The sequence below is a fragment of the Solenopsis invicta genome, chromosome 9 (assembly GCF_016802725.1).
Source record: "Solenopsis invicta isolate M01_SB chromosome 9, UNIL_Sinv_3.0, whole genome shotgun sequence".
Taxonomy (NCBI): Eukaryota; Metazoa; Arthropoda; class Insecta; order Hymenoptera; family Formicidae; genus Solenopsis; species Solenopsis invicta.
Genome location: NC_052672.1, coordinates 10,765,000 through 10,792,948, shown reverse-complemented (window position 1 = coordinate 10,792,948; position 27,949 = coordinate 10,765,000). Strand labels below are relative to the sequence as shown.

Genomic DNA, 27,949 nt, shown 5'->3' with positions numbered 1-27,949 from the left:
TTTTTACAGATTATTATGATCTATTTATACTTATTATGAGAATTGTAATTATACATATACACTTATTTATAGAAATTCCCAGAATTAAAGTTCAAGTATGTAGAAGAAGAACAACCAGAAGAGTTTTTCATTCCGTATGTATGGAGTGTGGTTTGTCAAGGAGCGTTATTACATTGGAATGCGGAGAATATAAAATTATTTTCTCCTAATAACGGCGAAGCGACTATCATTGTTTGCTGATACTGAGATGAGGGGTGCATTATGTTATAAATATTCGAAGAAACACAGGTATATAAAATTATAATTTACAATAGAAATTTGTCAAAATTTAAAGCATTAATATTTTCTTTGGAATGGATAAAGATGCAAATTTTTAGGACTAAAAGAAAAATGAAAAATGTATACAGCAAAGAGAGTGTAATGTATGGCATCAGATATGACATCATTGTATAATGAAATATACCTTTTATAAATGAGGATATATCATCTAAAATGGACCTCTTTTTGTCACGTAATTTGTTCTTATAGTATTATGAAATCTTAATATTATGAAAATGAAAACAAATGAAAATTTAAATTAAATATCACTGTTTCATTTTCACATTAAATTTCATTTCAAGTAAGAGACTAACAAGTATTTTATATCTGAAAAATCAGATTTTGTAACTTTTCTGCAACTTTATTATGATTATATATACTACACGCCAAAATGAATGCAATTACTGCATCTCGACTGGGACTGGTTAAAGTTATTGTAATATTTTGCATTACGAACGCTATTACAGAGGATAATGTAATTTTGCGTTATTAAAGATATCTACTAATGTATGCATGAGAAGTTACAATCTCCATGAATAATATAATTTACAAATGCCTGTATAACTTCGATATTAAATTTTCTTATAACCTCGTACTAAAATGTACACCAATTCGAAGTATTTTTTAATGCAAAAACGTAAAATTATAGAGGCTTTAGTGAATTATATCTAATAGCCTAATCAAAGTAGCGTGCAATTTTATTTTCAATCTCTGCGATATATTTGTAAATATTTGTCGAGAAAATTGAGTGCCTATTCGTTTAATTTAAAACATCGCAGCATAAAATATTTGTATAGTTCTGTTATTCATGCTGTATATGTGCAAATAATTTTTATTTAATATATACATCAATAAAAACTTTGATATTTATAAATACCTCATTTCACTTCTTCAAACACCCGTTTAACGTAAGATTCACGGAAATGGGATTCTAGAGCAGGTATGAAAAGGCGATGTGGAAGAGAATGGAAATAATCCAATGTCCATTTTTAACCGGCAGGCCATTTAACGTCGCATAACACACGAGAGAATAATCTATTTAAAGTTGCTCGAGAAGTGTAGCAGATCTTCCATTGAAATTCTCATCACAAATCAGTTGGTAATTTATCAGTTACGGTGACCTGCCGACTAATGCAATGGTCAATTCGCACATGTCGAATGTACATCTTTATTAAACAAATACAGTTGACGTCTTAATGTTATTTATAATGTCGTTATAGATAGTATTTCATTTTTCCTAGCCTGTGCAGCGTGTATATGCGGCCGCGCGTGATTTTTGTGTCGTGTACCTGTGTGTGTATAATTAATATACTATTGCTAATATACTTCTCATTTTTTTTTGTCTTGAACGATCTTTCAGTTTGCAGAGTTAACAAGATAATTTGACGTTTTCTGTGCGTCGCGGTGCAGACGCGCCGAGTAACTCAGTGTGTCACGTTAAAATTAAAGACTCGTTTAAAGTCATAAACATTGCCCTTAGCCATACGTCACGTTACGGCTCGAAACGTGTGTGTGCTTAGCATACAGATAGGTATTTTTTTTTCTTTTAATTATTTTTTATTTATTCATAATAATTAAATTCCTTAACTGTAATATACTATACCGTTACTTAATCTTATTAGTTAACACACAATCAATCTGCGATGGGAGGGAATTTAGTCGGCACGTAACGATATTCCGCGTTACGGCCTAGCTAATCAGTAGTTGATTATTTCACTCATTACACCGTCATCGCGCAATTTACTTTTCTCTTATTGTTAACATCCGATCCGTGTCGTTACTACGCGCTACTTTTTTCTCTTCGCGTACTTTTTTCTTCTTTTTAGAGAGTGTCGCATATAACGTGAAATAACAACGAGGTCCTGGAGCGATCGCTCGGTATTTTATGAGAAATATGTAATGCATTAAACACGCTCTACATGCTTTTTATGGCTTGGATGCATTTTTCAGCTTATTCGATTCCAATATCACTGGGCGGAATATGAAAAAATAAATTATTCGAAATGTACACGGCAATCTCATTAATGAACTTCCTGCTTTTCAATTTGAATTCGTTCTACTGAAAATTATCAGTGCAATTACATACCGGGGCGCTCTCGTAATCGCGCGACGATACACCAGCGCGAAAAAGCTCGATAGAGTTGCCGTTCGCGTGGGGAAAAAATTTTGCCGCATTGCCGAATCTTGCGGCGATTCGCGCCCGCAAGACATAACGCATGACCCTTTTACATTTCTCATTCGGAACGCCTCGAAAGGAAATGGCAAGCTTGAAAACGAATAGCAACACGAGCGTTCGCTCCGCGAGCGTTCGCTCCGCGAAGCGTTATAATTTCTCGATTTACACGCGCGCGTGATCGCGCGTTTATACATGCACGTTTTTCACTGTCGTCACATTGGAATACGTCTGTATGTGTGTGTGTGTGTGTGTGTAAAAGTCGATACGCGTCGGTGGCGGCGGGCGTGTAATATGCGCTGAAGAGAATGCCCCTCGCCTCGTCGTGATAGACGAGAGGAAGTCCTCCCCTCGGAAATTCGGAAGATAAGATTTGACGTGCTACAGCACTCCGACTTTTCCGAGCTCTCTCGTTCTTCCCTTAAAGATCCAAAATATTTTCCTCTGGCCGTTACAGGCGAACGGCACGTTATATATTGTGTATGCGTGTATCTGTATTAGGTGAGACGAAGATGGGGGAGGAGTATGTATATTTATATACGTAAACATACATACATACATACACGGGGGTATCTGTGCATATGTATACGTACACGCTCTAGCTGCCTACAAAATACAATGGTACATTACAAATTCATATTTTATTTTTTTCCCTCTTTTCCTTTACTCTTCCCTCTTTACCCCTTTACATCGTCATCATTTGCAAACAGCTTAGATATATTTTTTTTTATGTATATATTATATAATAGTATCATCTAGTTGGTTTTGTTCTCTGCGCAGTTTCCCGTTTTAAATGATTAAGTACATCTTTAGAGCGGATGCGCGCACCCGATTAGGTTCACGTGTGTTGCGAATCGCTTCTCGTTTCATTGATCTCATTGATTTCTCGGTCGAAAGAGACTTTTCGCCTCCCCGATATCTCGCTACGGAATAACGAAAGAGTTGTTCGCAAGCGCATGGCCGCCCCTTATTTCACCGCGTTCGGTTGATGGATTATCTTATCGCTACATATATATTTTTATTTCCTTGCATAATATTAAATCACGTACACACGGAAGGCAGCTCGAGCTTTACGTAACTTAAGCCACGTGTTGATTTCGAACCGTTTATGCGTCGAAACTAAAAATAAATTTTTTCACATAAACAAATTTCTTCTTTTTTTTTACAAAAAGGAACCCAGTCGACACAATTTGTAACTGTTAAATATAATTTAGAAATAATACATTATATAACAAATATTTCGTGATATTTGTATCATAATTGCTTGTATCTATTGCTTTCTTTTACATAATGTAAATGTGCGAATGCTACATATTATTTACATAACAAGTACGCGATGCTTCAATACATAGAATTTAAACATTGGAACTTTCACGTTATACAAATAAGTAGTTAATTATAATAAGATAATGTAAATGTGCTATCCTCATTACTTTTGGAAAAGGGCGAAATTATAATATAACTACAAGATTGCTGCAACTTCAACGATATATAAAATGTAATACTGTGTCGACTGAGAAGCGACCTAAATAGTACGGGTGATTATCGCGAATTCAAAAGAAATCATCTTTTTCAGTTTTTTGAACTAGCATAATCTATTCGTGAAACGAACTCAAAAAGAATCTCCTTTATTACGAATTTTCATAGAGCATATAAAAAAATCTCTTTTTCTGAAAAAGAGCTCGGATGAAGAGGTGACATAGGACCAAATTGTTTTTGAACTCTTTTTAGAACAGCAATGAAATGGAAAAAGAATTTATAATTCGCGAATTCAAAGAGAATCTTCATCTTTTTTTCAGTTTTCCTCTGCTATCTGGGGAAGTTTCGAGTGGTGAATCTTCCAGACGAGTAAGAATAGAGAAGGGTGACGATGTCGAGAACCAACGAGGAACTGCTCCGCGTAAATAAGGGGACGCTCTATGCGTGTACGGTCGTCGGGCAAAATTACTTTCTGCGAGATACCCTTTTCCCAACGATTTTCACGCGCTCTTTCTGACTTCGTTTACGCCGACATCGCGTGGATGCGCTCGATGGCGCAGGGCGCTAGTTTATCGTTTATTCACGATGTCGCGTGTTACGACGAGCAAACGAAATAGGAATCCCAAATATCTCCCGAACTGTATAATTCACCGTGCACTTATGCTCGAGAATTAAGCATACAAACGCGTGTGTACACATTTACGTAAGCTAATTTAGACACACTCATGAAGGCCAGATCCTTTCACGGCTCCGATCCTGCGAGGACCTCCACGCGGAGGTCGGTCGCGAGTCCGGTTAATTTTGTTGATTACCTCCTCACCGTGTTGCCACACGGTCTTTATAAAATACGAGATTTTACGTTGCGATAAGATTCGCGTAAATGCAATGTAATAAAATCGCGTTAGGAGAAAAACACTATAGGAAAGGAAACAGTAGAAAAGCAAGCGTACACACCGGTGTTTTACGTATATATAAGTGTATATATGCGATCTCTGGTGTCATAAGGAACAGATAAACGATCATGCACGTCTGTCTTTTTTTTTTCTTCCTTTCTTTCCGGTAGTCGTCGAACTCCGCTTTCTCGTTTGGAGCAGTCCGAATTTCTCGATCGAAGTATCTGCTTTCGCGCGAGTCGGAGAAATGCGTAAGAGAGGGTGCGGTGTACATTGGTAACCCTCCTCGGGAACGGAGAGATTGGAAAAAAAAGGAACCTATCCCCCGAGAACGAGAAAGAAACCCTTACGAAGTCGCGACGTTTCGCGAATCGCGGACCGCTCGTTTGACGAAGCGGCAAGCTTCCCAAAGAACGATTTCCGACGAATCCCTTATAAAAATGATATGATATGCTCGTTGGAAAAATAAATTGTTCATTATAGTTCCCTATATGAAATATAGATATATCCGTACGTACGAGTTCTTCGGTACTGGGTGGTGCCTCCGCATTCGAACGATTCGGTATAATTCTAGATTTACGTCTACACAGAGACACACACGCACACGAGGATCACGTTCATTATTTCGCGGCGATCACGGATGCGCAGCCGTCGTGTCCACCATTTCGACGAGGGAGCGAGAGAGAAAGAGAGAGAGACAGAGTTTAATGTACCCTACGACGGGATCATTGCACGTGTGTGACGCGTTTTCCGACACGGGACCATCGACAGGTATTGTACGCCAAAACCCATGACAGTCCACCGGACGACGGCGCGTCGCCCGGAAACGACGCTCGGCGCGAAAGCGCGTCCTTAACTAACAGCCATAAACGTCTAAAATACAACCGGAAGTTTTCGCTACGACGCGATTTCGGGCGGCGATAAAGGAGCTAAAACCGCGCCGAGAACCCGGCGGTCGCGGACCGCGCGGTTTTACCGTGCACTCGGAAGAGTCACGATATACGCAAGAAGTTCCTAATAACAATACAACACAGGGCGAACGGGATGCTGCGACGAAAAGGGAATAGAAAAGAAAGAAGAAAACGCAGCCTGAAATTCGCTGTTACACCGGCAAAAATTGTATTCTCGACTCAAGAATTTCCCTCTTATTTTTATAGTAATCTTCTAAAATAGGTATCAAAAGAATTTTCAATTTCAAAGGAAATTCTTCTAAAGATTAGTAGATATATACATATACTTTTATAGATATAAGTAAGATGGAATTTTACACGATTTATTCTAGGACTAATTTTCCACAAATGTGAAAGAAAATGTAATTTTAAAATATCGATCCTTATTGGAATTAGCACCGGTTTTTTATTTACTGATTAATCATGAAGATTAAATATAAAAACAATTTAATAAAAATTGTAAATATCTTGATCTTTAAAATATGGTTGTCTAATGCCTAATTTCTTCACCTCTAAATAACTTTATTCGTGAGACATCTTCCAGAAAATACGTTAATTTCTAATAAAATTCTAATACATTTTGTGTCGAAAAATAGTAGTATAAAGGATAGCTATCCGTTAGATATGTAACCAGAGGTTTCAATAAGAAAACAAGTTTTTAGTTAATTGATGAGTATCTTTATCTGGAAGACAGCTATGAGAAGAAATCGGGCACAAAACAATTAAGCTCTCCACTTGTTTTACCGTCTCATCCATTATTTAAATATCACGAAGTTTAAGGCATTGAACATCAACGCTGCACTGCTTATCTTAAATTATAATGATATAATTATTTTTGCAAAACCGCAAATGAAACATGATCTGTATGTCACTGTTTAAAAGTCCGTTAGGAAGAATATATTCTTAGTTTTAAAGAATATTCAAGAAAATGAAAATATATTCTCATCCACATTAAGAGGACTTGCAAAGTATATAGTATCCTTATTTCAAGGAAACAATTTTTTTCGGTGTAAAGCGTATAATACGCGAATTCAATGTACTACTTGCTTAAAAGGCACGTAAGAGCATTGGTTTTCTCTCTGTGAAAAGAGCGATTGCACGATACGACACGTCTTGGGCCGGGAAAATTAACGGGAGAAGCACGCCCGATGGCTTCTCTAGCCGCGCTGCGCATTACTTTAGAATAATCGTCTGCTATTCGAGACGAGACTCTCGCCACGGAATAATGAATGGACGCTCATGTATGTATATGTAGAGCACGTGCGTGTCGCGCGCACATAAACCGTGTACCGGTTAACTGCCGTTAATTCGTTAAACGCTTATAGGAAAACTAAGACAATCTCGGGCGAGGAGCGAATAATCTGCCCCTAAGCCGATCCTTCACGTGTCACGTAATTTTAATTAATTAGAAATGAATATTTATACCAGAGGAAATTACGTGACGCATGAAACATCTGCTCGCATGCAGATAAATATTCCCCTTGTCAAATTTCTCCAAGCGTTCACAGACTAACGGCGAAACAGTCGCTTTTCAAAGTCTCGTAGCTTCAGCGGTATGTGTCACGCTTACGCATCATACATGGATATGATGCCTATACCGATTATCTTAAATGTTGAAGCACTAGCATAAGATGCGTGGTAATGTCCTTACTCATCTTCTGCAGATTGATCAGGAAGGAACATCGTGCAAAAAAAAACAAAGAAAACGATCGAAGGCGTAACGACTTAAAAATTAAAGTGTAAAATTGGGCAAGCATCGTATGGCCCAGGCTCAGCCCGATTCACGTGCTACACCGAAGCGCGAATAGCTTTCAGCTTATCTTCGTACCTACCACGCGCGTTTCGCCGCCGGTCTATTAGAGTCAGCTCGTACCGCGAGCACTTTTGATCAAAAATACGAAAGACACGATTATTGCGAGAGAATTACATTCATGAGATCAAATGGACCTTAGATAAGAAAGTTTAGTCGAGAAGACGAGGAAGAATATAGAGTCGGCTCAGCATTGTTTCGCATTTAAAACTACGCTACCGGGCCGTCCTGCCTACAGTAATAATAGAAATAATAATAATAATAATAATAACAACTTTTGATAAAGTGACTGATTATAGTCGCAGCGATTAGTAATAATAAAATAGCGATAACTGTATATAGAGTAAAAAGAAGGAAAGCTAGAGTTAGGAGTATAAAAAAAAAAAAAGAATTCCCTTGTCCTACTACTACCAATGATGAGTCAAGAATATAAATTAATAATTGCCGTAAATATTCCCGTCGGAAATATTTTCCTGGCGGAATTTTAAGTATCTCTTGCGTGTATCTCCGATTCTACCAAACATCAGCGACGTGTGTTCGTAGGTAGAAAGAGTTTTAACTATATTCGATAAAGCGTCCCGCACTCTTACAGGTTTTTCCTGACGCTTAAGACGAGTACTGACCGAATGCCATTTTATATCGTTACCTCATCAATTATACCAACGTCATCTATGAGAGAGGATAAGAAGGGGGGACGGATAATACGATAACACTCTTGCGCAGTAAAGAGGGAATAATAATCGTTTAGAGAATCGATCGAGCAGCGTGTGGAGCGACTTAGAACGTTAAACCTTATTACTCTATATACTGGAGATTCGAAAATAATAAATGTTCTAATCCCTTTACGATGCGTCTGTGATATCTGATGCAAAGGGAGAGAACTTTGAGAAACCGATCTCTCGGACGCAAGTCGCGTTCGACGAAAGACGTTTGATACACGATAATTCGAAACTCTTTACTGCCGCAGATTAAATTCGCGTAGCCGCCGATAGAGCTGCGCGAGGCATCTTGGTCGTGAGATACTTCCAAGACGTGCTCGTCAAGCGTCACGCGGGCGCGATGAGAGGAAACGATATACGATGAAGGAATCTTGTGGAAAATGGCACGCTGCCAGTACTCCTCTCAATGTCACGCGAAGAAAGGGAGATGTGTGAATGCTCAGTGTAAAGATAGTAGGGTGATTTAAACATCACGATGATCCCACTCCAGATCGTGCGGCGAGTTGTGACGGCGGTGTCGGCCGTTGCTGAGATCGCAATCGTTCTCGCAGTCGGAGCTGTCGAGGTCATCGTCCCGGAACGAGCCGTCCTCGGAATCGGAGCTGCCGGAGTCGTCCACGTCCTCGTCTCGTTGGCTGTGGTGATGCTGGTCTTGTTCCGTCAACCTGTCCATCGGATTCACGGTGATGGCGAGAGCCGAGTCGTCCCAGGCCATCTCCGTCTCGGCGGCGAGCTCGTCACCGGCGGATCGTCGTCGTTTGGCCGCTCCGCGGACCCGCGCAGCGCCTACCACAGCCATCAGCAGCAGGAAGCCGATGCAAGCGGCGGCGACGATGGTCACGGCATGGCTACCGCCAGTGCCGCCGATGGTTCTACCGCCTTCGCGAAGCGCGGCCGTAGCGTATTCCTCCGTTAGATCGGCATGATGCGGCGAGAGCTGTGCATGACCCGGTGCCGGTTCGACGATTCTGGCAATGGGCGGTTCTCCGGGTGTCGTGTGCGGCGGAACGGTCGTCTTTTCTTTAGGATGAATCACGGCCAGCGTTTGCACGTATTCGTTACTGGCGAAGCGGCCGCTGAGCTCGGAACAGGTAAGCTTAAAGACGCGATCCAGATAGTAAGCCGGCTTGCGGTTCGTGTACATGATAAGACGGATCAATTGTTGATAGTTGTAGGGCGAGTCCGCGCCGGAGAGGACGACGCCGTCTCGGTCGACGCGAGCGGAGATGTCGTGGAATGAGAGCAGGGCGTCACCGGGTAATCCCAGACTCTCGTGATCGGGGTTGAGACTCGGATAAACACTGACGGCGCAGGCGTCCAATCGGGCGGCCGTTCCGGCGGTGACGCGCGCGTCGGGGAACACGCGTACACCCAGCCGGAAATCAGCGTATTCTCGGGCTACGTAACCGGTGCCGTTGACGGTGATGCCAGGTCGAGGAGGCGGTAGCACGGTGACGTAGGACTGCACAGTCGGTACCGGTAGAGGCGTGTTCTCGCTACCCTCACAGACGATCGTGGTGTCGAGACGGAAGTTACGGCGGCCGGGCGTCGGGAAACGTCGGGTGTTGGAGTAACCGATTCGACGCAACAGGGTCTCCACGTTCGTGCGGTTGTCGCCGTCGATGCGCACCTCGGTCATGTCGGAATTGGTCAGCAGCTGAGTACCCGGTTGCAACAAGTCCATCGGTGGCACGTGAATGCCCTCCTGGCAGCGCCGCAGGCACGACAGTACTTCCGGCTTCTCGTTTCGGCCGACTAAAACGGACAGACCGGCGAGGTAGCCGCGGAAATGGTGTTTGGTCTTATTCTCGGAGCCCTGCCAACACGCCCCGACCACGAGAGTGGTGTTGACGCCCTTGGCCGGATGCAAGGGCCAGTCGTCGATGACTTCGGGATTCTTCTCGTCGGCGCGCCACTCCTCGCCGTCGACGTAAAGGTTGACGCGCGGGAAGTCTACCTGGATCGCGTAATGATGCCACTTGTCGTCGCATACCTGGCCGAGTTTCCAACGCCATTCGGCAGCACGGAAGATGTTGGGATCGCCCTCGGAGAAGTCGCGTCGCAGCAGCAAAATCAATCTGCAGTTCCTTATGAACAGGGCGTAATGGTGCCTATTCATCTCTGTAATTGAAACGGCGCGGCGTTAGTTGCACCTTTCGTAACGTCGCCGCGCGTAATAAAGTGTAGAGACGCGCGACAGCATTAAGGAGAGAAGAGGAAGGAAGAGAGGGAGAGGAGAGATTTAACGCGAAAGGGTAGAGCCGGTGGAGACGAATGAGGGAGAGAGAGAACGTTTATAACCGGGGATTACACGTCGCCTATGGAGACCGGTCGGTATTTAGAAAGATTTGTATTTCAGACCGGGTAGATAGGTAGGATATTTGAGTTGAACTCTTCGCGAGGGCGAGCGAGCGAGCGACGACCTATATAAGCGCGCTCGACCTGATTTCTTGCCAAAATTCATTCCGCGCAAGGATTAAGCCGCTTTGTTCAAAACTTCACGATAATACCCCGGCGTTTTCGCGGAGTGAACGTGTATATTTTAACACTTGAGCGCGCACACTGCCAGCGCATAATGTATTCTGCTAACAGCGGCTACATCAACGAGCATCGCTCGACATCGGGACGACCGGTGAGCTTATCAGTTGCCTAAAATGATTATTGTCTCTTCCAGATATAAAGGCAGATGAAAATTATAAAGTTTACAGCCCATATCCTTGTTTTCCCTTCTATAAGGCCAATCGGGATAATCGTGAGCGTGATAAACGTGGAACAAGACGCTACAAAGTAAAATCTTTATGATTTTTGGAGGCGTTAATGGAAGTTCAATATCAAGAAAATTCTGTGAAATTTTCTTCGTCATTAATAAGCTTCTGTTGCTCTTATCGATGAGCGCCTTCCGTTTTAAAAGCAGAAGATGCTTATCTCGATAAGAACAACAAAAACAAAATATTGAATGAATGCAAAGCTATCTGATAAAATAGAAAGATAAAATGTTTAAAAATAACTCAAAGGTGTGATAAATCTTTAATATTAAGAATGTATTGGTCATTCATTACAGTCCCTGCAAAGTAAATAAAATTTAGAAATGTGTTTAATATTAACCCCGGTGAAAATTTCTGATGAAATGTTATAAAGTCTAAAAAAGTTAAAAATATTTTTTTAGAAATTATGGGATGAGAAATTTCAGCACATTTCAGAATTTACATGTATGAAAAATTTTAAGAGAAGATGTAGACTTTCTGAATATTTTTGAAACACGTTCAAATTCGTATAAAAATTATGAGAAAAATTTTCAACTAGGAATACTTCAAATAAACTATATATATATATATACATATAAAAATTGTATAAATAAGTTTATATACTTATTTAATAAGATATTTTTATAGTTTATTTGCTGTATTAAAAATTCAAAAATTATTTTTTTACAATGTTAAAAATCTCAAATTTTTGTATAAGTATTTTAAGTATTCAAGATGATTTATACAAAGTTTTATTGTGATTGTCTGTTTAGTTATTTTGTAAATAAATAAATTTTATTTATTTTACAGAACTTCCATGCATCGCAATAAAACTTTACACAAATACTTAAATAAAAAAATTTAGTTTTTTTAATTATTTCTTATTTTATTATTAATTATATTTTCATTAGAGCACATGTCTACTTCTTATTAAAATATTTTTATTCAGATAGAAAATCGCCGTCAAATTTTTTCTACTACTTTTCAAATGCAATAGAACACAATCTGTAATTTTTTCAATATTAATTTACTCAATATTTTGTGAAATGTCCTATACATCCTTAAAGATATAAGGCGATGCCGCGGCGAATTAGTGAGTTTCGGTTTTAATTACGTCAATACTTACTGTGATCGTCGGCAGCACACAAAATGTGCTCCTTAACATGCGGATCTTGTCGCGGGCGTGGTCGGTGCTTGACCCAAACGCCGATGGTGAACTTCTGCGCTAGGCTGTGCTCCAGCACGTCGTTGGGCACGATCGCGGCCGAGTCCACGCCGTCAAACTCGAAGATCTCATCGGCCTCTCTACCCTCGTCTCTGGAAAGAGTAGCCGTCCAGGAGGCTGTGGGTCCAGGTGTGGGCAGCAGATCCACGCTGTCGCGCGAGGCGCCGCACAGCTTTCGCTGGCTGCGAACCCCGTAGGTGTCGCGATCGCAACCCTTGCCGATGTGATCCGTGGCCAGAGTCAAGGTGGCGCGTACGTTGCGCAAAATGCAGGGCGCGTCGCAGAGGTCAAGCCGCGCCGAGGGCAGCAGAGGTTGCGAACCAACGCCGGCGGCGTAATCCACCCTCTCGGGGATGCCCCGCCATCCGGGAGCGCACACACGGTTCACCTTGACCGTCACCATCGCTGGCGCAGACTGCTTCATGCCGCAGTCGTAGGCGACCACGCTAAGGATGTAGTTGTGGGAGCGCTCGTAGTCCAGGGGCTCGGTATTGCGAATGGCACCCTCATTGTCGATGATGAATGGCTGATCGGCGGTGAGGATCTCGTACTTGCAGACATCGCCGAACTTGGGCGTGCAGTCACGATCGGACGCCTCGACGCGAACCACCTCTTCGTAGAGGCGACCCTCGTCCACGGTACTGACATAGGCCGGTTGGAGAAACTGCGGCGCGTACTCGTTCACGTCAACCACCGTAATATGAACCGTGGCGCTGAAAAAAAAAAAGGTGGAAGTGTGCACGTGCATCTCAAGGCCTCTCTACTCTCCAGTCTGGAGATAACGACGTGTCGCAGGAACGTGCGACTATGCGCGTCGCGTGACAAAGAGCCTAGAATGCCTAGATCCTTCGAATTCCCACGTACCTCTCCGTTTGTGCACTCCCGCAATTTATATTAATATATTTTCTGCAGTTTCTCAGAAATCTCTCCGCAAATCTCTTTTCGATAAAATGGAATTAAAAAAAAAAAAAAAAAAAAAACGGATCTACGTAAATGCATCAAGCCGTAAATTAGAATGTAAAAATGTTTACTTTCAACTACCAGAAAAATTATTTCGACTGTTCCCAGGTTTCCCCAGGACGGATTACAATTTCCGTGAATTTCCATTATAATCTCCGCAGTGAATTTAAAAGAGCTTATTTCCCCAGTCATAAAGGTTACTTTAATAACTTTCGCATCGAGATAATTAGCTATTTCACGCTGGCACAGATACTCGCTTACTCCCGTAATGGATTTAATTGTAATGGTTTTTCGAATTAGTAATAATTTATACGCCGCAAAGGGCAGCGCAAAACGTAGGAAACTACATCTATTTTAATATTTCCGTGTTGTCATGATAGAGGAATGCGTTTTACCCCATATGCATCCACTGGGATGGGATTTAAAAGAATTATCATTCAAGCAAATACTGTCAATATACTTAACGTAAAACATTTATGTGACAGTGTCCGCTCGGAGCAATATCGGAAATTTAATACGCGTACACAGAAAAGTCAATAATGCGATACCGCAGAGACCCGTACGTGCGAGAGAAAAGGATTGAATTTCGACTCGGAATTGTTTCGTTAGCGAAAACACGCGTTCAAACAGCGCGACCCGTTCGAGTTACGAACTCGGAATCTATTTACGTTTGAAATTTTAGAGATGGCAAAATCAATGCACCGAAAATCCGCCGAGCGCGTCGTGCAATAATAATAAATAATAGGGGCAAAGCCCTCGCGCCCCCCTGCCCTACCACCCACCCCTCCGCGATATCATCCCGACTCGGTTCTTCCATATTAACGTCATAATTATATATTGGATGCGTGCATGCGTCGATATCCTAATTAGAAATTACGACATGCACTATCGGCGGTTGAGGCACGCGATATCATCAATCGATCGGTCGACGTCGTGCAATTCGTACGGTTGTTGTCCAAGCGAAATTTCGCTGTAACGTCGTTCGCTCGGTTTGTATATGAAAAATTCACCGCGAAATCTTTTATATATAAAAGCGCACTGCTGTGCATGTTGTGCATGTGTATATATATATATATGTATATATATACGAGATGTTTCACTATTGATCTGCCATTCGTTGGCGGCGATTCCGCGAGGTGAGACAGATTCCGAGATAGTTGGAAACAGAGTGAGCGTCGCGCACGGCTTTTCTCACAGTACATTAACCTTACGATTGCTTTCCCAACTTATTCTAACTTTTATCCAAATACTGCAAAATTTGTCGTACTTGTCGTCTAATTGTTTTCGGCACCGTATTCTCGGCGCGCAAAATTAAATATTTTATAAGAATTACTATGATTTAAATTTAATTTCTTTATGGGGAAAAATACGGTTTCGCTAAAATATCTGAAACTTTAACTGACAATGAGATACTTGAGATACCCGAATAAGGTCCACCCAATTATAATATTTTATTTTTTATAAACTCCATTTATGGAAATATTGAAACAAATTAAATACGAATAAAATGTTTATTTCAGTCGCTCACAAAAATAAAACTATTTTCCATATAGAATATTTGTAAATAAACAAAAAGAATGTTTTAAGCTTTAACATCGGGTATTATTAAATGCTTGTGTTTTTAATAATAACCAAATTAAAAATAAATTGAAAATAATAAAGCAACTATAAACATTATCTTTCAAATGACTTTTAAAATGATTATTAATCACAAAAACGAAATTTCCTAAAGTCTACTCTACTGTTAAACATTACAATTATCTTTAATTTTATTTATATTTGATTTTTTTTACTTTTAGAAGTTTTTAGTCATCTTGATACAATTTTAGCTTCTTAAAAGTAGCAGCATTAAAAATCGTTAACGTGTGTTGCAAGCCACACATGCAACAAATAAATGACAATAACGTAACAATAAACATATAAAGCGGCCTTACTTAATAAGTGCATTAATTATTTAAAAAATTATATACGTATATAATAAGTACTAATAAGTACTTATTCTAAAAACCGATATATGTATATATTTGTTTTTTTCTATAGTTAGAAAGTTGAATAAAATTATATTATGTTTTAATAAATCATAAGATAATATGTACTTAACAAACTTTACAGCAAATTTTTATAAAAGCGACTCATTTACTCGCTTTATCACAAGTTGCATTGAATAAACGTGTTGCTGCCTTTTAATTCCCCTCTTTACCTACTTCCTATGACACACCTTTTAAGCATATATTCCAGCATAAAACGCGTTTTAAAGTGTTAAATGTAAAAGTAGACCTTATTTAATGCTTGACCTTATTCTGTTCAAGTACCTCGGAGACAGATTTGAAAATAATTTTGTTAAACTATAAACGTGACGTTTAAATATGATGAGTAATGCTGCAAAAAAGCATTTTAGCAGTTAGCTTGAACATTTGATGTAATCCAATAAAAATTATTTGACCTATCTAAATTTTTAGATAGGTCAGCAAAACCATTTTTTTCTGTGTATGACATTTAAATGGTTACCCGTTCTTTCTGTATATATTTGCGTAATATAAGTTTTACAAGATGTATTATAATATATAGATATTTTATAATATAACTTTAAAAATCAATTCAGGACGCAAAAATGACACAAAAAATTCACATACACTCTAGATCAATTTGCGGTGTGTGTGTGTGTGTGTGTGTGTGTGTGTGTGTGTGTGTGTGTGTGTGTGTGTGCGCGCGCGCGTGTAGCTTAGTTACCGCTATACAGATAATTTTATGAATATTGTAACAGACGGAAAATAGCAGACATTTATAATTTTTGTAAATTTTATTATTTTATTAAGTGAATAATATTCTCCTCTCTAATTACATTACTTATTTAAAATTTTATTAAACTTAGTTAAATTAATTACCGTTTTATGGTACAAAAAGCAGTAGCACGAATTGTTTATGAGCAGAAAATAGACATTTTGAGCAAATAATATAATTAAGAGAATAATACACTTAATAAAATTATAAAATATAATAATAAAATTCATAATGGAAATTATGTCTAATATTTTTATGTTACAATATTAATAACATTATCTATATCAAACAGGATCGTTTGAAAAAAATAATTTTTCTATTTTTCCGATTATGCGTTAAATTCGGACATTTATTGTATAAAAAAAAAAGTGAAAAAACATTTCGGATTAATTTGTACAATCGTAGTCCTAAACATTAAAAGAATATACCAGAACTTTTTCAGACTTTTCGGTGCCCAAAAATCCTTTAAAAAATACAACCATTGACCCAGTTGGTCTGAGTAAGCAGTGAAAAACAGGTTGGCTGCGGAGGGTTAATAAAATTACCTATATCACGTTAACTGAGCTGAATTGATGTACAGTGTGTACGAACTTTTTGTGTTATTTTCGTGGCCTGAATTCATTTCTGAAGTTACGCCCACATGTTATGGAACACTCTGTATATGCAATTATAAGTTTTTACACATCTCTAACAGAAGTCAAAATTGCCTGTTACGATGTCTCGTATTCCTACTGTGCGGTAACTGTCATAACTCTTGTCTTTTTCCCCCTCGAGTCTACAATACATTTTATTAGCTGTCGCGATCGAGAGCGTAAAAGTTTCATTCCGAGGGACGTGTAACATTTATCGAGGCGAAAGATCGAGAGCAAACGCGAACGGACGCAAGGGAATAGTCGACAGTTACCGTTTCAGACGGGCGTGAAATCGCACATCGTAATGAGAAAATTTGTGCACTCAGACCGGGAGTTATTTCCTCATTTAGTCGGTACAAGTTGCGACTATGGCGTCGCGCAGGGGCAAGCTAAAAAAATTGGCATTGTCCTAGCGCGAGGTTCAATGATCCATATTCGCAAACTGACTTATCACGAATAATTGCAGATTAAACTGCGAACAAATACAAGGTAAAACAAAACATTTCCGATAAGCATTCTTCTATCTATCTGTTTAGACGGCGGAGTGCGTAATATAATCTGCGGTGATAATGCGAATGGATATGTATAAATTGTACTCTTGTTACTGGCCGCACATAAAGTTTAAATTACAAATGTAACAGACGTAAACATTATAAAATAGTAGAATACTTGATTTTTTCACTGTAACAAAGATATCATATTTCTATTTTCTTTGTTGATAAACGCAACAAATATAATAAATTTTACACAAGAATTATGCAACATATCTGCTAATTTCATTGATAAAACATTCTGCTTTTTTTTTCTTAAATACACCCGGAATTTGGTACGATCATTACTGGGAAATAAAAAGTTGAGCTGTATTTTAATAGCATCTATATGAGATGTATATTATCTCGTAGCTTTCGTTATCTAAACGTTTATCTTTTTTTTTTTTAAGAAAAGTTTACTTCCAGTTAACTAAGTATGCGATGGAAAAAGATAGATACGATGTATAAAGAAAAGTCCGTCGAGGTGGAAAAGGTACATTTCTACTTAGCTGTTATCTGAGCGCCAAGAGCATCATACGATAGGCAATGTTTTTTTTCAGCGGACTAAAGCAGTCGCGTGTTGAGAGAAGCGAACCGACTATTGCAATTATAAACTTGGGTATAGTTCTTCCGTATCGTCCATTCCGCTCTACTTTCGTCAAGTTTTACTTTATCTCGGTGGAGTTTCCGCGAATGAACGCGGGTTACGTAGGCACTCGCACCGCGCTACACGCTTAGGGTAGACCGAGGCGAATCGGATCAGATTCTTCGTAAAAAATTAATTAAAAAACTAATTTTAACATTAAGTTTTACTACAAATTCTTAATCTTTACATCTTCAACTTGAATTTTATGTAATAAAATAATACATAAACGTTCCTTATTGCATAAAATCAAGACAAAATTGAGAAAAGAAAATTGTCAGATTCGCCGCGGGGCAAACGAATTACCCGTTTAAAAGAAATAAAATTAAATGAATAAACTCTTTGAAAGAGCCTATTAAGCCTTTTCGTTATAAACTCACAAAATTAGGATCGTAATTTTATATGAGAGAAAATTTCTTCGCACACTCATGATCTCTGCGCTTAGCATCATCGACTGACATTGAATCACACGCAATATAGAATCGTCTATTGTTTCAGCTGCACTTAAATAAATAATCTTGCAGGTACAGCAGGTACAGCCACAATTTTTTGGCTGCCAAAGTTAAATAAAGTAGATAAAAGAACAAACATTATCGTATACGTTTGGTATTAACTAATCTAAATAATAGAGACAAATTTTATATCTGAACTGTTTATGAAATTTAGAAAGCAAGTTTTTCTGTGGCGCCTATTTATGTTAAGGCCAATCATACTTGTTACAAAATTGGACTGTATAATTGACAGTGGGACATACATTTTCTAACAGAAATTGCTAAAATATTGCTGCTATAAATTCTATATATGACAAACAATATTTTAGCAGATACAAAAAAATAGCAATAAATTTTTTATGTAACACTTAGCAATTTATCTATATATCAGCAAAATATCTTTTTGAGTGCGCAGAGGAAACGCGCGAAAGTAACAAGCATGATAAAAGAGATGTGAAATAAAAAAACGAATGAAAGCTGTCTCAAAACTTATAATGATCCAATTCACCTCGTCTACTTTATCCTGTAACAAACGGATGAAAATTCACGCGACTGCTCGAGTGAAAGTGCGAAAAGGTCGTTCCTCGTACACTCGTGTAAAGTGCAGAGACATAGAAAAAACGTACTTTTCCGATTGCGCTCCGTTGCAGCCGACCGCGGCGATGTCGAACTTGTAATTGCGGCGCTTCTCGCAATTCAGGACCCGGAACGCCCGCAGCTCGGCCATCCCCTTCTCCTTCAGGATGATCTCGAACGGCGCCTCGCCGTGGTGCTTGTTCGCGATGCGGAAGGAGCAAACTTTCGTTCCCAGGGCACGGATCTGCGGCGTGACCTCGACCAGAGTTTCGTTCTCCTTGACCAGGCCGTGATATCCGCTCTCGAGGCTCTCCAGGTCCAATCGTGGAGCTGCAAAAACACGTGTATGTGACTGATCAGTGTGGCCGTCGACGTCACTTCGTTCGACGCGGAGGCGAGAAAGAGGAAGACCGCCTCCTCAGTTTCCGGTTTCGCTATTTTCAACGTAGTCGCTGGAGTAACCGAAGCTACTCGCGTTACTCGCTGGGAGCTTACGACTCGTTTTTCAAACCGTTCCTTTTTTTTCGCGCCCCCTTCCCCCTCCCCCTGAGAAGACGGATAGCCTGATTTCGCCAACTTTATCTCTCGAGACGGATGTCGTATCCGGAGTAAATTTACGGTTCCTCGTTAAACGCGGAGATTCGAGAAATCGGCATTAAGGTCAGTGAGCGCGTAAATTTACATAATGGCGTAAGCGTATCACTAATGAAAACCCTCAGCGCGTACCGCTATATTGTTTCTCATCGAACGTTTTATTGATAGACGCGCAGTGTTTACTTCATATTATTTATAATAACGCGCGCTTCAGTGATGAGGATTCTAAGTACACTGCCATTTTTAACGAAGCGTTAAAAATTAATGAACGAATTTGGTGTCGGCCGGGAAAATTCAGTTAACGTGTGTTTGAGAAGGGTCGAACAAAATCCACCTTTCCCTCCCCTTTGCTCCTCCTCTGCCTCTTTCTCCTCCCCTGCCATCGCATATAACAAGCGAACTTTTTAATTAAGCAGTGAAAAATATTCGGTGCGGGTTACGCGAGTTTTAGCGCTGTGGCGGTAGAGACAGAGAGAAAGAGAAGAATTTCGAAATTTGGTAGAAATGGATTAAGTGAAACAAAAGAGCTAGTAGCTCGTTAACTCATTGTCAACTTCTTCAACATACGTATAATGAGAAAAGCGTTAAACAACTGTAGCGCACGTAGAAGACGAGCGCTCGTAGCAGTTTATGTCCGCAACGGTGGCTCATAATTATGCTCTTAATTGCTAACAGTGGCGTTTTGAGCCGGTAGTCAACAGCTAATATCCTCATGTAAGCTCCTCGACACCGAGGTGACCCAGAATCACTAGATTACATTTGACGGACAGATTTTGCGAGCACTTTTGGAGTGGAGTTTTTTCTGGATGGAGATTTAAAATAGCTGACGGCTCAGGTGAGTTAAAATACGGCAAAAATTTGAAAAAGGCTTGAAAAATAATATTTTATCTCCTAATTCAGACTACACCCAGAGAACAGTTCCCTCAAATAAAAAAAAAAATTTTATTTATAATATTTGAAATATACATGTTTGAATCAAAGAAATTTGTGTCTTGTTGTTAAAGCAAAGTTTCTTTGATTTAAAGAAATTTTTTGTTTCTTTTATTAAAATTAAAAAAATAATTTTATTGTGCAACGCAACTCTCTTGAAATAAAAGAAATATATTATTAAAACTAAAACAATTAAATTATTTCTTAAGTCAAAGACTGTAAAAATTAAAAATTATTCAGCATTAAGAACAGCTGTGACTGACATAGGCTAACCTTATGTTTAATTTCGTCAGTCCAATTTATTGTAAATTATTTCTTACATTTCTGTCAGCACTTTTTTTAATAAAAAAATTATTTGTCAAATTAAACAAATAATTAAATTTATTTAAAAAATGGCTAATAACGTTTCTTGCAACCAAGTAAATTTCTTTTTTCTCAAAGGTATTTTTATTTCAATAAAACAAAAATGAGTTAAAGAAACAATTTCATCAATTTAAACATAATTTTTCTCTCTGGGTGTATTTTATTAATTGTTTCATCTGAAACTTAACAAAAATGTTTAAAAAACAAAACTTGTTTGACAATAATTAATGTACATGTAAGACTGTGAAGTGTATAACGCATTTCAAAACTTAATGAATTAAATTGTTGAAAAAAAATGATCAATCTTTAATGTAAGCGAGATACTACATTATTTTCTTTTATTTTCGATCAAAATTAATTGAAAATTTATCAAGAAGTTTATTTGTGAAATATCATACGCGTGAGATGCGTAGTGCCTCGTTAAAAATATTTCGAAAACGCTATTATAATTATATCAAAAATTTGAGTGTGAAAATTTAATTTAATAAAAATCACTATGCTAAACTGGCGATTCATTTAACATCAGATTTCCATATTTTCGAGATTATAATTTTACGTGTGCATTTTAAGCCGAATAATTATTTATAAGCAGTATCTTTCGCTCGCGAAATGAAAGTCAATTATGAAACGTATGCATAATGTGCTTTTCGATTATCTCGCAATTATCGTTAAGCGGCGTAGGGCGCTTGAATGTTTTTATAAAGGAAAACGTCAAAGCTGACATATAAAACCTACCGTTATAAAAACACGCCTACGAAATATAATGCCACGAGATCCTACATTTACACTCTGCTAATGATACGTGTATCACGAGTGTAGAATGTACACAAGAACTTTGTGTACGGAGAAGATGACGTGAAACATCTACACGCGATCCCTATCAATGAGATCGGCGGTTTTATAGATAAGCAAAAACGTATGTAAAAAGAATGGAACGTTCCAGCAACATCGCAACGTTTCTGCTGAAAAACGTTACGCCGCATTTAATTTGTAACTCATTTAATTTATAAATGTTTAATTCTGTGCTCTACATAGATTACATAAAAAAAATTATTTAAGCTAAAAATATTTGATTCCCAATAAATGTTTTATTCTCAATAAATGTAATCTCGACAATATGGAAATCGGATATTAAATGAATCGTCAGTTTCAGCATAGTGCATTTCATAAAAATTAAATTTTCACTCAAATTTTCGATACAATTATCGTAATAGTGTTTCCGAAATACTTTTCACGAAGCACCACGTATTTCACGCACATGATATTTCGTGAATAAAATATAAAACTTCTCTTGTTTAAACTATCAAGTCGACTGCATGACACTACAAGTAACGCGTTTAAGTAACAAGTCACAATTGCTTTCATTTGTTTCTAAGAATGATTTGGCAATGACGTTACAGTTTTTCATAATGATAATGGTAATGTCAGGTTGAAATGTGAGGTGAGTCATTTTCGGCAAGTAACTTATTATGTATTACTTATTAAAAAAAGTAACTCGTCCCGAGTAAAAATTTTCATAAATAATCATGTATGAAATTTGCTTCTATATGACCATATCTATCATCATATTTTATTTTATCATACATTATATAATCATGTATGAATATGTGATCATGTTTATTCTGTTATGTGTAGTATTTTTTGAAAAATACGTTTACTCTAGAACTTGAACTCCTAAGCATGCATGTGCATTAATATAAAGCATGATGTTACATATAATTGTTGTACATTATTGTGTACAATAATAATAATAAAACTGTATACGTATTTTAGAGTCAGATGTGATCAGATTTAATTATACAGAGACAACTTTCGTACATGATGTATAATATTTAATAATGATGTATTATTACACGAAAAAAACAATTTTGCTAAAATAAAGATATGAGGATAATTATGTTGAAACATTTAAAAAAATATATAGAATGTTTAATTTGCTTGCTAGAATGTCAAAACTATTTGCAGCAACATTGTCATATTTTGGCGTCCTACATAATTAATTTGATGACCCAATATAAAGTTATTTTTTGATCTGCGTCTAACTAAATTTTTAGCTGCTGAAGTAAAATTGTTCTTTCCGTATATACGTAGTCATATATCATTATATATGAAAATTTTTGTTCGGAGTTAGTTGACTCGTTACGTAACGAGCAAGGGTAAGGTAAAAGTAACGCATTACTTTGACTCGTTACTTTACTCGTTACGTAACAAGTAAAGTTACAAGTTAGTATTTTTCAATGAGCAACGTGCAATGGTAACGAGTTAATTGTCGAAAGAAACTATTTCAACCCTGGTCTTACCAATTCGCTCAATAAAATGACCTTACAAATGCGGTCACAATTTTTTGGCTGCAAAAAAATTAACTAAGGTAAATAAATAATTAGCAAATATTGTGATATCGCATATGTCTGGTATCTAAATAACTAATCTAAATAACAGAGACAAAATTTGATTCTGAATTATTCGTAAGATTTAGAAAGAAAATTCTATGGTGTCGTTTCGTGTTAAGGCCAATCATACTAATTATAAAATCTGACTGTATAATTGGCAATTAGAGACTTAAATTTTCTAGAAGAAATGTTAAAATGTTGCTGCTATGAATTTTATATATGACAATATTTTAGCAAATACAAAAAAAGCAGCAATAAATTTTTATTGCTACACCTAAAAATTTATCTGCATCAGCGAAACATTTTTTTTTTTAGTGTTACACAGAGAAAAAAATACTGTTACGTCAACAGCATCGGTCTAATTGGAAATATTTCGTTAATTCAATAATATTATTATGAAACAAAAAGGTTAAAAGTAAAGACAATAACAAATATAGTTGAATGAATAAAATTTAATTGAATCAACTGCATATATTAGTGGCAGCCCGTGATTCGACGTTTAATTGAATTAAATTACGTTTTGATATTAAAGCATTGTTTTTCACTGTGCTATTATTTGGAAAATTGTAACGTCATTACCAGATTACAAAAAAGTAATGGTAACGAGAAACAGAGTTACATTATCGTAACTCGTCACTTCCCATCCCTGGAGATTAATACGAATGAAAGTTGGCCGGGAAAAAGTGACTCGCGCAGATGATATCGTTTAATTAATGCCGTGTCTCTCGCGGCGATGCCTAAAGGCCTCGATCACCTCCCGGTCGTCAAAATATTCGGCACAATCGACGGGACGTCTAATTTCAGCGTCCGATAATTACCGGCTCGCGATCGTTAATTAACTGTTCGTTATGCGATGAGATATACTTTGATGTGCGCGCGACGCATTATCGCGGCGAATCGCGGCATAATCGGACGAAGGGGGAAGGGGGACCGACGAGACGCTAGAACGCATTCAATTATCGTGACATGTAAACCACGCAATGTGGGCCACGATATCGGGGTAGACCGCGGAGAAAGCTTCAAATATTGTGAATATCGTCCACCGGAGCGGCCCTTCTAATCTTAGCGGGTCGGATGTGATTAGGGAGATAATTAACGATCCGCGCGCGGGATGCACCCAAATATTTTTAACGCCCCGTAACACGATCCCTCTCTTCTCTCGTTCCCCTATCTCCCTTTCTCTCTGCCGGGCGGGAAACGCGACGAGAATATTAAATTCACATCACTGTGCTCCTCGTCAGTCTTTGCTCGAAATCATCAGTCTAATTTTATCGCAAGCGTCTCTCCCTCGAATGTGATTCACACTTAGTTTGTTATTCCGACAAGAGCATGACTAACACCGTCATTCGGCGAACGATTGTAATCGAGTCGCCGGAAGGGTGCAAGCCCCACTCGCGCGAAAAGTGCGTTTAATTAAGCGAGGTCGTCTAAGGTTTCCGAAATATCGGCGCAGCGTGATATTCAGCGCGAATATCGACAAGCAAGTTGAAATAGTGACGTATAAGAAAGGTAAAATCGTTGCAATGTGTGCTAACATAAAAAAAAAATAAATCGTTGCTAAAAACGTACAGAGTGCAACGTCATGTCATGTCTCAAAATACTTCAAAAATATAAACGTTTCATAAACTGTTATATTAAATTATCTTTGAGTACCTGTGTCAAGCATAATTCTCTTAAGTTATTTATTCTTTTATTTTTACCTTTGATTCTTTTATAAAAGCGCGTTTTGTAATATTTTTTTGCTAATTGGAAATAACATCATAGATTACATCAAAATTTTTATACATACTAATAAAATTCTGATAAATATTTATTTAACTTAATCGTTTGAAAGTTATTTATTTAAAATTGCAGCAAAATGTGGTAATTTTTGATGCGAAAACCATTAGGATAAATGATTCAATTATCGACAATGTTTACACTAGTGACGATCCGTCACTAGGTCTTAAATTCTTTTTAATTAAAAGAGTGAGGTTTTGCTTTTAATAAAATGTTATAACAATAAGTGTTTAAGAATTCAAGTAGAGTTAAATATAATTATGTAATAATACAATTTTTGTATTGAAAAAAGCATTTGAAATTGAATTTCCACTATTGTGTTCAGTAATTGGACCATTAAATCAAATTTTTCATTGTTTGTCTTGCAGCTTTGGGTTTCAGAGCCAAAACTCGGGCATTATGCAACCAAATTTTTTTCTAATCGTTGATTAGAAAAAAAAGAAAAAAAGCACCGTACAATATTAAAGAATTGAATTTCAACCAGTTCCTTGAGTTAAATTAACACTTTGTCATTTTCCGCGTGTGTCGAAATTTATTATTTTAACACAAAATGGTTATAAGGAACTACTAAAGGAACAATCTCATCTGAACCATTCATAAATCCATTTCCGGGGTCAGTTTCTAAATAAGTAACGTTCGTATTAACGTATGCATCTAGTATATAATAAATTAGAGCCAAATTTAACATTTTCATCAATTAAATCGTTTAACTCCAATGCTTTAATTAAATTGACGAAATATTGAGTAGGAACAATGACGACCTACCAGAACGATTAAATATAAATTGAGTAGAATTCGACACTGCGAATTTAACGGTGAATCTAAGAAGCCTTCGGTTTTTAAATTTCGATAACTTTCAGCTCGTTAGAGCCGAAACGTTGGCAATGTAATCACGAGACCTTTGGAAGGATGCAATGAAGTGCATGATGTAATTATTAGCGCAAAAATAACTGCGTTCGACTTTCAAAGCCTAATTCCTTGATATTTTATTGATTATTTCACATAAGAGAGTTCTCGTGGAAACATAAAAAATTTTGCTTTAACTCGTATTATATAGTCAAAACATTCATTAATATAAAAAGGCGGATCAATCATTTTCCTCCATTTGGGCGGTACTATTGATTCATCTATCGTCGCGTTTCCTGTCGTCATTCATATTTTTGTTTACGTCAAGTTCAGGTCCAGGACTGTGTAAAGAAAAAGAAAAAGGGAGGAGAGAGACTGCACTCGATCGCCGTCAGGTGCGACGCGGGAGGAGAGTCGTGTTTAACGCGAACGAACGAAAAAAAGAGAGAAAGAGAGAGACAGATGCGTTGCCGTCGTCATCGTCGTCGTCGACGCTTCTCTCCCAGCGACAGGCGACCTCGTGCTACCTCGCGTCGTCGATGTATTTCGACAATTTTATCGCCGCGCCGCGCACATTATTGTACGGGCGCACACGCGCGACGTGAATTTTGCCGGCGTCGCCAGGATTTTGCATAACACGGTTATTCCCGTCCATTCCGCGAATTTGGGCGTGTTAACCGCGCGACGCGCGGTCAAAATTCCGAATTTTCCCTCGACGTCGCGCGGAGTCATCAACCGGTGGTGGTGATGGTGCTGGCTGCTGGCGGCTAGCTCGCACGAAAATCAATCTCATCGCGGAAAATCGAAACGTATGCGAATCATGCGACGATGATTCTCGGCCGATGAGAGGCGCGAAGGGAAACGGCAGGACTTTACTTCGAAACTTTCCCAACGCCCGTCGATCGCCTTTTTCGTTACGTCACGCGAGAGGACCACCGACGAGGTGAGCGAGGGCCGAGGGATATCAACAATCGAGCGCGGTCAGGGGGATCCCTCCCCCGCATTCCCTCCCCCCCCGTGTCACACGCTACGCGCGTCAGCGTTTTCTCGCGTTTCCCGACGGAAGAGCGAGGGAGAAATTCATCTCGTTCCCGACGGCGGAGGGTTAACAGCCGTCTGCTTTCTTTTTCCTCGCCCGTTTCGCGCGGCGGCGGCGGCGGCGGCGGTGGCGGTGGTGGCGGCGGTGGTGGCGGCGGCGGTGGCAGCATATCGACCGGGTGGGCGCAGTGCAACTCTCCGGGTTCAACTCCGGCGTATATCGTACAACACGAGAGCACGGGGCACGCACACGGTCAATGGGATTGCCGTGTAACAGCCGCGACGGGCCGCAGGTGCTGTTATCGTCCGTCGCACACCTGCGGACAGCCGCGCCGCGCCGCGCCACCGCCGCACCGCGTCGCGCCGTGCCGTACCGCGCCGTGCCGCGTCGCGACGCGTCGCGACGTCGTCCTCGAGACGAGAGAGATAGAGAGAGAGAGAGAGAGAGAGAGAGAGAGAGAGGGCCCACGTCGAGAAAAGCACGCGCGCGGACGCGATCGCGGCGGACCAGGTAGCGAATGTAGGGCACGGCGGCGGCCGTGGCGGTGACGGCGAGAGAAGAGAAAGAGAGAATCGGAAAAGACCGAGAGTCACCTCCATGATCGAAGGAGCTCGAAGGTGTCGACTCGAAGGCTGCGGCGATGCTCGCGTGGGTGAGTCCGACGCAGCACAGCAGGGCCAGCAGCAGGCCGCAGAGCAGCGCGCCCGTCGTCGCCTGCGGCAGCATGTTTCCTCCGCTCCTCCTCGTTCTCGTCGTCGTCGTTGTTGTTGTCGTCGTCGTCGTCGTCGTCGTCGTCGTCGTCACGGGATCGTGCTGCCTGGCCGCGCACGGCGTGGCTTACGAGGCACCTTACTACTACTACGCGTCCTTACGACGCGCCTCTCGCCACTCTCCTCGACTCCTCTTTCTCTCGACGGTGTAACGTTCTCACTCGCGCGCGCACTCCGGAGTAACACTTTGCTTTTTAAAGGAGCATCGCCGACTGACTGCACGGACGGGACGGACTTGTGTCGCACGCGCGCGCGCTCGTTCGCTCACTCGCACTCGCGACGACACACCACCGCACACACAATCGCGGAGTCAA

At 39.5% G+C, this 27,949-nt stretch overlaps 2 protein-coding genes across 7 annotated transcripts in view; one reads left to right on the top strand and one right to left on the bottom strand.

Moving 5' to 3' along the window:
* Nucleotides 1-1,897, top strand: part of LOC105207397 (dymeclin) — a 6,087-nt gene extending 4,190 nt beyond the window's left edge. For 5 of the 6 annotated variants that reach the window (XM_011176836.3, XM_011176839.3, XM_011176837.3 and 2 more), the window contains exon 12: nucleotides 73-1,897. In XM_011176836.3, coding sequence (XP_011175138.1) covers nucleotides 73-240 — 168 coding nt within the window. In that variant the 3' untranslated portion in view covers nucleotides 241-1,897. The remainder of the gene's footprint in view (nucleotides 1-72) is intronic. The other variant, XM_011176833.3, reaches the window with a different exon arrangement.
* Nucleotides 1,473-27,949, bottom strand: LOC105192776 (calsyntenin-1). The gene is made up of 4 exons (XM_026136990.2): nucleotides 27,459-27,949; nucleotides 18,975-19,254; nucleotides 12,213-13,024; nucleotides 1,473-10,463 (listed from the first exon to the last, which is right to left on the bottom strand). Exons 1-4 carry the CDS (start codon nucleotides 27,589-27,591, stop codon nucleotides 8,806-8,808), a joined length of 2,883 nt encoding a protein of 960 aa, XP_025992775.1. The 5' UTR covers nucleotides 27,592-27,949; the 3' UTR covers nucleotides 1,473-8,805.

Coding starts and splice junctions, on each gene's coding strand:
- LOC105192776 (XM_026136990.2), bottom strand. CDS start 27,591: ATGCTGCCGCAGGCGACGACGGGCGCGCTGCTCTGCGGCCTGCTGCTG. Junction 13,025..18,974: donor AACGGAGCGCAATCGGAAAA/GTACGTTTTTTC, acceptor TTTTTTTTTCAG/CGCCACGGTTCATATTACGG. Junction 10,464..12,212: donor GTGTGCTGCCGACGATCACA/GTAAGTATTGAC, acceptor TTTCAATTACAG/AGATGAATAGGCACCATTAC.